We start from the raw sequence: 11,924 nt of genomic DNA on the forward strand, positions 1-11,924 counted from the left end.
TGTACCATTTTTTGTTTTTCCAAAATTTTGATGTTTTGATTCCGTCGAAAAAATTATAAAGATGCCATTGCTCGTATGAAACAAAGAATATGGTAAATTCTCATCAAACCGAACATGGCAAATATGATAACACAGTGAGTTTGAAGATCTAGACACCAAACACCTTTGTTATCATTAGAGGGACCAAGTAGAGTGGAGCTTAAGTGGGAATGTAGCGGATAAATAAGATTGAATGTGAGTATATGTTCAAAATAAAAAAGAGCATATTGAAATGTATGGTGGTTTTTAAAAAAGTAGCCAGTTCATAAATAGTGAATGAATTTGTCATTAATTTCTATTTATAATTTAATAAAAACAACATGAAATATATATACCAGTATGCAAACAGATAAAGAGTGTAACAATACTTTATGTGAGTTGGGTTCGAATGATTATATATCATGCAACTCGACTACTTCCAATAAACATATACGATATCATTATGTCTCTAAAGCAACACAATTTAACACAGAAGTTTCTCCAAGTCAAAACGGAAGGTACAACTCCACAACAAACTATTCAAAATACAAAACAAGGATATGTATCCAACTTAACACAATCTATTTCAAGCAGCCCAACTCCATGCATAAGCTTCTTCCTGCATAAAATTTGAAAAGTAAACTGAGCAATTTAACAATTTATTTGAAATAAGAAACTCATGAAATCGTACCTTTCGGAAACTAACTTCATTATCTTCCAATATATACGTATCTTCTCTTGGTTTTACGTGTGCGGATTAAATATATTCCAGCAACAGCAATATCATTAAACCACTTTGGTCTTCCGGTAGATAACATGAAATATCCCATGAGCATCCCAACAAAGGTTCCACATCCATATCCCATAATAACAACTCTCCATGTAAAACCATTGTCTTCTTCATCATCTTCATCAATTTGTGGCTCGTATGGATGATCACTGCAATTGGGCAATGGAAATCCACAGAGTTTTGGATTACCTTGAAACGAGCTCATGTCAAAAGTGCCAAACTGTTCTCCTTTCGGAATACGCTCTACAAGGTTGTTTTCCGAGAGATTTAAATATTCAAGGTTTGTGATAGGCTTTTAGGGATCTCTCCTGTGAGTCGGTTACAAGATAGGTCTAAAGATTCAATCTCTAAAAGATTCCCTAGAGCATACGGAATTTCTCCTGTAAGGTTGTTGTGAGATAAGTTGAGCACTTTCAGTGAAATAAGATTACCAATGACATTTGGAATATCTCCTTCAAATTCGTTACTAGATAAATCAACAATCATATAGTTAACAAAATTTTTTCCAACTGGGAGGTCCAAACCTTTTACTGTCATAAAGACAGGATTATAGTATGCAATGCCAGCAATGTTCAAATATTCTGGCATTGTGCTACGTCTTATAACTTGCTTCATGGCATTGAAATTTTGAAAGTATTTTGCCGGAAGTTGTCCCACAAACTTATTATGAGATAAGTCAAGAACTACCAGACTTTGGAATGAAACATCAACAACAAAAGAGGTTGCAATGGGTCCATAAAACATGTTTGATCTTAGGTTAAGAAACTGCAGATTCGAAAGACTTCCCAACCAATCTGGGAATGTACCATTTAAGTTGTTGTTTTCCAAATCAAAAACTTCCAAATCATGACAATTGGATAAAGAATTTGGCAACTCTCCTTGTAAATTATTTCCCTTCAAAATAAGCCCTTGTAAGGTTCCACCCAATATCCAAGCGTGTTTGGAATCGTGCCACGAAAATCGTTATCTCCCAAATTCAGCAATTCAAGAATTGAGGCAGGATTTCCAAAGCATTGTGGAATCACTCCGCCTAAGTTATTATTGGATAAATCTAGTGAGAATATTCCTCCCATGTTGCAAATTGACGGAGTACATTTGTAAACGTGCCAAGTCGGTCATATTTTCTAAACATTGTGGAATCACTCCCCTAAAGCTATTCTCGGACAAATATAGTATGCTTAAATTGCTCATGTTGCAAATTGACGGAGGGAATTGTCCATGGATATTATCGCTAGATATATATAATTCTTGAAGATTTGTAAGGTATCGTAAGGGCACCACTGGAAACTCATTTAATTTGCAAGAGGACAATCCTAAGTACCACATATTAGGGTTGGCATTATGAGTAGTAGCGTTATTGGTCGTAATTGATAAACCACTGGACGAGAGATCAAGAAGTTGAAGGTTTGTGAGACTTGATAACAAAGTATCCAACTCCCAGTGACTAGTGAAATTATTAAATCCAATATGTAACTCACTAAGGTTTGTGAGTTGCAGAATGAGGGCTTGATCAAATTGACCACCTAATTGATTGTTATCGAGGTATAATACCTTAATAACTGAAGGAAGAGCAGATGAATCAAAGGGTACATCTCCATTGAACATGTTATGAGATAGATAGAGAGATTTTAAAGAGGGAAGATCAGTTAACAACCAAGATGGCAATTTTCCGTTAAGTTTGTTATATGATAAATCAAGATAAGCGAGGTGTGTTAGGTTCAACAGAGACTTGGGAAGGGACCCCATCAAATTAACATAAGAAAGCCTAAGCTCTCTCAACAGAGTAGAATTGTTAACCAATCTAATGAAAACTTGATGTTGAATTCTCAAGTTGTAAAAGAGATCAAGCGAAACCAATTTCGGAAGAAGAGATATTCCTGAAGGGATTTCATCAATACTGACATTGTTTTCTGACAAGTATAGTATTTGCAAAGATGGAAGATTAAAGACGTAACCTGGTAATTTTCCTTGCAATCCTACTGACCTAAGATTTAGTAATTCCAACGAAGAGCAAGATATATTAATATAACTAGGTAAAGCTGAAGAGATATCAACATCTTGAAACGAAAGTTTTCTCAAAAAGGTAAAATTTTGAAGCACTTGTTTGAAAACATCAGGTTCAAGACTTATAGAATTCCGAGACAGATCGAGAGACACCAAATTATGAAGAAGGGTGATGCCCGGTGGGACATCTCCAGAAAACATGCACTCTGACAAGTTGAGATGCGTGAGACTTTTTGAAAACCTTCCAATTTCACGTGGAATTTGGGAACCACTAAAATCATTAAAAGCCAGGTTGAGTTTCTTGAGGTGAAGAAGGTTGAAAAGGGAGGTGTTAGGAGGGAGGGTACCTTGTAACATACCACAACTAATATCGATACCGATAACATCACCAGTGGAGTGATCGCACGTGACTCCATTCCAATCACAACAATCAATATTTGTTTTCCAGTTCATCATAATTGGATAATAACCTGCAACACCAAGCCAATCCGTACATTGGGAATAATACTCAGGACTCTCGATTGAATTATTAATCGGAAAAAGGTTGTGTTTAAAAAGAAGCAGAGCTTGGTACTGTTTAACAGAGCATTTATAATCATGAACACTTAAGCTGGTATTGAAATAAGAAGAAAGAGTGGAACAAACAAAACAGAAGAAAATCAATGCAGAGTAAACTAATTTCGAATTAATCATTTCTTTTTTCTTTCTTTAATTAACAAGTAGTATCTTTTTGTTGTAGTTATATTTAAACATCTAACACTATTATATATACTGAGTATTATCTTTTGATTGATTCGCAAATGTTAAGGTCAAAATTGATAGGCCAATGTCATTCATGTTCATTATTGTTGTATGATTATTATGCAACTTTAAGTCACCCATATATAAAAGTATTTTGTGCAACTTGCAAATATCAACACCATTATTTGTCCAACATGTAGCGTGGGTGCTGAAGCTAGTGATCATACATTTATTGTGCAACTTGGCGTCTTCTATTTGGCAATGGGTCAAGATATGGATGGATGTCTCTTGGCCGCAGATTGACAATATAGATGATCTCTTTTCTTGGCTCGACTCATACACAGCAGCGGCATCTTCTAAGTCACGTCTATATTGCATCTTTGCTTCTATGTTATGGTGGATATGGCGCTTAAGAAACGAAAATTTATTTGGCACAAAGAGTATAAAGAGAGGTGATATTTTTGATAGCATTAAAATGTCGTCTTTCTATTGGTTAAAAGCTAGAAGTAAAATAGTGTCTAGTTGGACTGATTGGCTTGTTTGCCCTTTATAATTCTTTTTGTCGTTTTTATTGTTCTAGCGTCTTGCTAGTTCTTTTTTAATAAAATTTGGCCGTTAAAAAAAAATCTATATCTATATAAAAAAGAGTTTTAAAAAGCCTACATGTCATTAGCTACTTAATTATAGCAAATCCGCCAAGTGTAAAATCCAGGTGTCTACCTCACTAATTCTGTATATTATTTATTATTAATTAATTGAATTAAACTAAATATTAATCGTGAAAATGGAATATAGATCTTAATGTTTATGTTATTAAATAAGTAAATTACTTAAAAGCTTGAAAACCTAATTTCAATCCCTTTTATATCTAATGGCCGTAACCAGATTCAATTCCTTTATCATCACATATCATTATATATATATATATATATATATATATATATATATATATATATATATATATATATATATAGGGGCAAGTTCAAACGAGAACCACTAAAAAGGTGAGAACTGCGAGAACTACTCAATTTAATAGTTTTTTATGCTTTTAAATGCAACAAATTACATGGAAATGTTAATTAATGCACATATCATTAACAAACATATGTTCATTAGCTCAAATTACGTGTTAAATTGTTAATTATATGAAACTGTTCACATGTTCGGAAACAAATATGCACATGTGAACGGGAAACTATATATTTAATTATATAGGTAAATATAAGTGTTTTTCCAACTATTTTATGTTCATTCATACTCTTCATCAAGGTTTATGTGTGATTCAATATAGTTAAATGTTAAAATCTTTATAAATCAAAAGTTCTCGCAGTTCTCGCATTTTTTATGGTTCTCGTTTGAACTTTTGGCTATATATATATATATATATATATATATATATACAGGATCAATGGGGAAGTAACCAATCGGGGGGAAGCGGGGGGAAGCAAATTTTTTTTTTTTCGTTTTTTTTGAAATTTTTTTTTCCGGCATCAAGATCACACAAAAATATGAGCATTTAGAAGAGACACTTTGTGATGAATGTTATTATTTAGGCGGAAAAACGATCGACAAAAATAACATTCAAGATAATATTGTTCGTAAAGAATATGAACGTTTTTTTTCTATGTTTTGTGAAGTAAAATTTAGCCCGATTTAGAGTTTAGGGTTTAGAGTTTAGGGTTTAGGGTTTAGGGTTTGGTGTTTTGGGTTTATTCCATAAACCCAAAACACCAAACCCTAAACCCTAAACTCTAAACCGTTCGTGTTAAAAACTCAATCTAAATCCTAAATCTAAACCCTAAATCTAAACCTTAAACCCTAAATTTCTAAACCCTAATATCTAAACCCTATAAACCCTAATATCAAAACCCCAATAGCTAAAACCTCTAACATACGCTCGAAAAACACGATAATTGTTATATATTACTTCTTCGAGCGTTTTCCCGCCAAAATAAAAACATTTATCACAAAGTGTCTCTACTAAATGTTCATATTTTCATCCCATCTATAATGTTCGTGAATTAAGTTTTTTCAAAAAATGAAAAAAAAAGTTTTTGCTTCCCCCCGATTGGTTACTTCCCTCTTGATCCTACCACTATATATATATATATATATATATATATATATATATATATATATATATATATATATATATATAGGGGCAGGATCAATGGGGAAGTAACCAATCGGGGGGAGCGGGGGGAAGCAAAAATTTTTTTTTTCGTTTTTTTTTAAATTTTTTTTTCCGGCATCAAGATCATACGAAAATATGAACATTTAGAAGAGACACTTCGTGATGAATGTTATTATTTAGGCGTGAAAACGATCGACAAAAATAACATTCAAGATAATATTGTTCGTGAAGAATGTGAACGTTTTTTTTTTTTTCATGTTTTGTGAAGTAAAATTTAGCCCGATTTAGAGTTTAGGGTTTAGGGTTTGGTGTTTTGGGTTTATTCCATAAACCCAAAACACCAAACCCTAAACCCTAAACTCTAAACCGTTCGTGTTAAAAACTCAATCTAAATCCTAAATCTAAACCCTAAATCTAAACCCTAAACCCTAAATTTCTAAACCCTAATATCTAAACCCTATAAACCCTAATATCTAAACCCTAATATCTAAACCCCAATAGCTAAAACCTCAAAATACACTCGAAAAACACGATAATTGTTATATATTACTTCTTCGAGCGTTTCCCGCCAAAATAAAAACATTTATCACAAAGTGTCTCTACTAAATGTTCATATTTTCATCTCATCTATAATGTTCATGAACAAAATTTTTTCAAAAAACAAAAAAAAAAAAAAGTTTTTGCTTCCCCCCGCTTCCCCCCGAATGGTTACTTCCCTCTTGATCCTACCACTATATATATATATATATATATATATATATATATATATATATATATATATATATATATATATATATATATATATATATATATATATATATATATATATATATTTTCTTTATTTGCATTAGAACATATTATTTATCGTTTCATTAGTTGAGAAGAAACAGTTAGTTTATAGAATCTCATGGTTGGAAAACTCATTCAAGGCATCACTGCATCTGTGAAACAGTTAATCAAAAATATGTTATTTGATCATTAGCTTGTACGATATAAAGAGCAATTAAACATGGCAACTAATCTTACTAGCACACCATTAATAACACTTAAAAATGGTGCACTTGATCTTATATATTAACATTACTAAAGAGTCGAGCTGTATGTTTGTGAAACATAACATAAAAACAGGGGAAAGAGTAAAAAACAATACAACCATTATTTAGTTTTACATATTAATGAAAATAATCTATGTTTTTTTTTCTTAAAAAACATAAATTAAAATTGAAACGATTCAAAAGTAAACAACATTGATCCAAAACTAACTAACCAAACTTCCGAGTCACTAAGGCTAGCTTTAGGAGAAATATATGGTAGGATATGAAGATAAAAAAACGCCTATGCTGCACAAATTAGTTTAAGATAATAATTTATATGCTAAAAGACATGTTGTTTTATGTAGTTGAAAGTATTTATACTTCAAGATCATAGCTCATCCTTTGCTCTTTTTTTCCAGTTAAAAAGGATCTAAAATGACACCAATGGGTGAAAGTTATGATTAGGGTGCTGATGGATGAAAAATGTTTCACAATTACAACGTTGGTTAATCAACTTTTGCAACTGTTCAATTTGGTTTTTTTTTGCTTAACATTGGTATATGATGGTTAGTTATGCTAACAATTTTCAATCAAATTTTTTTTTTTACTTTGTGCTCAATAGATTGAAGATTAACATTTAAAAGTTAAGATGAGTTTTGTAAGATTTTTAGCATAACATAAAAGGTCAATAACGCATTTAGTGCAATTTTGTGAAAATTGTATACGAGACTATGTTGTATACAATTGTTGTATCATTTGAAATGTTTGAGTTGACTTAATGGGAGAATTATAGGTGATTAGGGGTGCGATGGATGAAAAATGTTACACAATTACAACTTTGGTTAATCAACTTTCCAACTCTTCAATTTGGTTTGTTTTTGTTTTTTTTTTTTTTTTTTTTTTTTTTTGCAGATATAGGATGGTTAATTATGCTTACAATTAACAAGCAAAAAATTTTAAACTACGTGCTCAGTAAATTGTAGATTAACATTTAAAAGTTAAGATGAGTTATGTAAGATTTTTAGCATAACATAAAAGATCAATAACGTATTTAGTGCAATTTTGTGAAGAGTGTATACCAAAACTATATTGTATACCATTGTTTTATCATTTGAAATGTTCGAGATGACTTTTATTGTGGTATTGAAGTTGTATTCAACATATCTATTGTTGTAGTTAACTAACTATTTAATGTTTACATATGTAATTTCATATATAGATACAAGCCTCTAAACAAATATTATATAAGATGCTTTCGAAAAGTGAGGTGATTCTTACACACCACTTTTTGATCCATGTACACTCATTTACCTATTATACCTTTAATTATACTTATAATAATAATATAAGTTAACTCTCTAGATTAATCTAGGGGCATAAATGTAAGTTTATGAAACAAAAATGTACATGAATCAAAAAATGGTGTGTGAAGATCACCCCCCATTTTGAAAAATTATAATGTTTTCTTAGTAATCTTTCACTGCTACAAATCCTATTTGACTATAGAATCTATCTATATATAACTTATTTGAAACGATTTTTAAGCAGCCGTGCAATGCACGGGCTCAAAATCTAGTAATATATATAAAAGAATTTTGTGTCTTCTCAGTTAATACCAATTCTAATCTAATTAGATTGAGATTACAAACTTTAACTAATATGGTTCCATTTATTTACAAGTTAAATGTTTTGAAAGAGGTATCATGTTCAAACCTTACTAGAATAATATCTTTGCCTCTTTGGGTAGCTATATAAATCGGTCACGAAATAACCCGATTAGATCACATACATCTGAGTAAATATTAGTGTCCTTCAACATAAAAAAATTATTCATTTACAACGTTTTTTTTTTTTTTTTTTTGAAAGGCAGACACACACACCCATACACGAATTTAAACACGAATATATACATGCCCACCCCGCGACTCGAACCCTTAACCTATAGGTTGAAATGGTCACCTCGATACCATTGTCGACCAAATGAAAAATAAACCCATCATCCTCGTTTCTTCAACTATCTCATACGATACATGAGTTTCTATGATACCAACTGAGACGCCCCTTAAAATTAAGCAATGGACTAACTAGATATATTTAAGTTTTAACTAAAATCATTATGAGAGATATTAATTAGTCATTATTTTAAGTTTATAAGGGGAATCATAATTTCTCTCTGTATTTAATGTGGATGAATTAGTTACACATCCAGCAAAAATTTGATTGACATTTTTTTTTTTTTAATTTTGATCAAACATGTATGTAATATGAGGGTCTTCGTCAAATCACGTAGGGTTTAGATGTCTGCTTGTGTAGACTTTTCAATAGTTTTGGCTCGGCACATGGGAAGTTATTCGAGTATAGTCAAAGAATAAGCAATCTAGAAGTTTCAATATCTATTCCTACAACCGTTTTGTATCCTTTATGTTGAGATAATATGGGATACACAATCAACGTGCCAAGAGTTTCTATTCAACAAATTTTGGAACTTGAAAGCTCCCTTTTCTTTAACTAAGACTTTTATGGGCTTTTACTTTCATATATTGTCACGATCTTCAATTTTATGTACGGGATCTTATTCCCAATTTGCTTTGTCGATCGGCTTTAGGAACTCATGTTGTTAGTTTGTTTTTGTTTGCCGTTTGACTTTGCCTTATGTAAGTTTGTTTAGAAGCCTTCATTCTTTTGATGAATGGCTTCTTTTCTATATTATCTTCTCCTTTTTTGCCGGAAAAATTAATAGTTTTGGCTAGGCATATACTTTTAAAATATCATTATTGATAATCCAATAGGTTAGCACAAATGACTTTTCAACTCTTCGTATGACTAGGTGTGTTCGATGAAGTTACCTGAAACTGGAGCTTATATTTGAAGCTAGATCAGAAGCCTATGTAATACTTTGAAAGCCAAAACTTGCTTTGTTATAAGTATTTAAAAAAAGTAGCCGGAGCTTATATATATAAGTTTAAGTTCTCATAAACTACTACTTTATAAATTTGTGTTTCAAATACACCCGACATCATCGTGTAGTTGGCTAACGTTTATATTATTCAAACTACTAGTATGGGTTAGGAGAGGGGCTTCAAGCCTAATGAAATTACTAAAAAGTTTAATGTGATTTGTCTTGTATTACTGTAATGAATTAGAGAAAAATATGTGGGAAAATCGAATCTCTTCCAACAATACAAAGAAAAAAAATCACCAAATGAGCCAAGCCAAAAGCCCAGCCCACAAGCACGAGGCTATCATGAGACATTAACCTGGAGTGTAACAGAATCCAAGTACATTAGGATGTTGCAGAGTGCGCAACTGATTAATGCACTACACGAAAAGGTTAAAATGCGAATTAATCTACACAATATATAAGAGGATTAGAAAACCATGGTAGCCAACCAATCTTCTTGCCCTTGATTCGATTGGAGATCCATTCAAAGGATCTTAATTGGATTTCCATCAAAGCCGTCGGTCCACTTCAACATTGATTCGAAAATACTTTGTTGTTCCGGTTCTGCCACATTAAATAAGCACATGTCCACTCGAGAACTTGCCAAATACCTTTTCCCAACGGCGAGAGGCTTTGATTACAAGATCCACGAAACTCTTCATTGATACTCAAATTAGTCATTGGTCCTAAGTCCCACCACTTAGATATTTTCTCCCAAATATCCCACGAATGTTGACAATACAACAAAGCATGTTCAATCGATTCAATATCATCGTCACATAAAGCATCTAACGAAATCAAGGTCAATACCTCTTTTGTCAATTTTGGTACGGACCGGGATGCGTCGTTTCAATACCTTCCACATGAAGACTTCAACTTTTAATGGAAAAAGCTTGTTTCGAAGTGTGGGTTGTCTTGTCCGATTATCCAGCAGCAATTTATCGCCGATTAATCTTGCTAATTTTTCCGTCTTAAACTTGCCATCGGTTGCCAATGTTGGAAGCTTCGACGAGCTCAACACACCCACTATTGAGGACCTATATTATACTACACTCACTACACCAACACTTTGACATTGGTTAGCCTTTAATTTTATGAATCCTTAGTGCACAATAATAGTGAGGCGACGGTGTCGACCATATATCTTTAGGCGGTATAACCGACCATATATTACTTAGGCGGCAGAGCCGACCATATAATAAGAACAACAAAAGTGCACTAAGAACTTAAACACAAACTAAGGCTTGATCGGGAAACTTAACAAAAACACTTATATTAAATTACAATTACAATATTACTTACAAGCTTTATCTTCTCTACTTTCGCTAACTCACACTCTTCTTCTCTTCTTCACAACTCACTTCTTATTTCACTCTCACAACTTCACACAACACAAATGAAATCTCCTCCCATATTTATACTACTCCATGGAACATTCTAGAACCTAGATATTTCCATGGATATATAAATATCTAGATATTTCTACAACCTACAAATATCTAGATTTTTCTTTTACATTTCAATTTCTAGATTTTTCTCTCATATTCTAATATCTAGATATTTTCTTATACATATTAATATCTAGATATTTTACCCATATACATTTACTAATTCCACATTATTCTAAATTTGCATTGTATTTTAACACTCCCCCTCAATGAAAATTTTCTTCCAACGATGTCTTGCAGACCATTCCAAGTGCTTCTCTGAATTTTTCAAACTTTGATTTACTTAGGCTCTTGGTGAATATATCTGCAACCTGTTCATCTGTCTTTGTTGGCACCATCTTGATTTTTCCTTCAAGGACCTTCTCACGAACATAGTGATAGTGCACTTCTATATGTTTTGTTCTTGCATGAAAGACTGGATTTTCTGCTAGTCGTATAGCTGATAGGTTATCGTAAAGAAGATTTACTTGATAATCTGTTGATTGATGAAGACCTTCCATTAGTTGTTTCAACCATGTAATTTCTTGTGTTGCTGATGATGCCGATCGATATTCTGCTTCAGTGCTTGATAAGGGTACTGTTGGTTGTCTCTTGCTGCACCATGATATTACTCCCGATTCAAGACTAAACATGTATCCAGTTGTTGACCGTCGTGTATCATAGTCTCCAGCGTAATCGGCGTCACAATATCCAGTCACGTGACATTCTTTTGTTTTCTTGTATAAAATACCAAAGTTGATAGTGCCTTTAACATACCTTAAGATGCGTCGTACAACATCAAGGTGAGGCTTCTTCAGATTGCTCATGTATCGAC

At 32.4% G+C, this 11,924-nt stretch overlaps 1 protein-coding gene across 1 annotated transcript; it reads right to left on the bottom strand.

The window, feature by feature from the left end:
- Nucleotides 1-1,075: 1,075 nt before the first annotated feature.
- LOC139874543 (receptor like protein 27-like) lies at nt 1,076-3,505 on the bottom strand. The gene is made up of 2 exons (XM_071861964.1): nt 2,087-3,505; nt 1,076-1,702 (listed from the first exon to the last, which is right to left on the bottom strand). The coding sequence occupies exons 1-2, from the start codon at nt 3,503-3,505 to the stop codon at nt 1,076-1,078; spliced, it is 2,046 nt and encodes a 681-aa protein (XP_071718065.1).
- Between the last annotated feature and the right edge of the window lie 8,419 nt (nt 3,506-11,924).

This window comes from Rutidosis leptorrhynchoides, chromosome 11 (genome assembly GCF_046630445.1).
Source record: "Rutidosis leptorrhynchoides isolate AG116_Rl617_1_P2 chromosome 11, CSIRO_AGI_Rlap_v1, whole genome shotgun sequence".
Taxonomy (NCBI): Eukaryota; Viridiplantae; Streptophyta; class Magnoliopsida; order Asterales; family Asteraceae; genus Rutidosis; species Rutidosis leptorrhynchoides.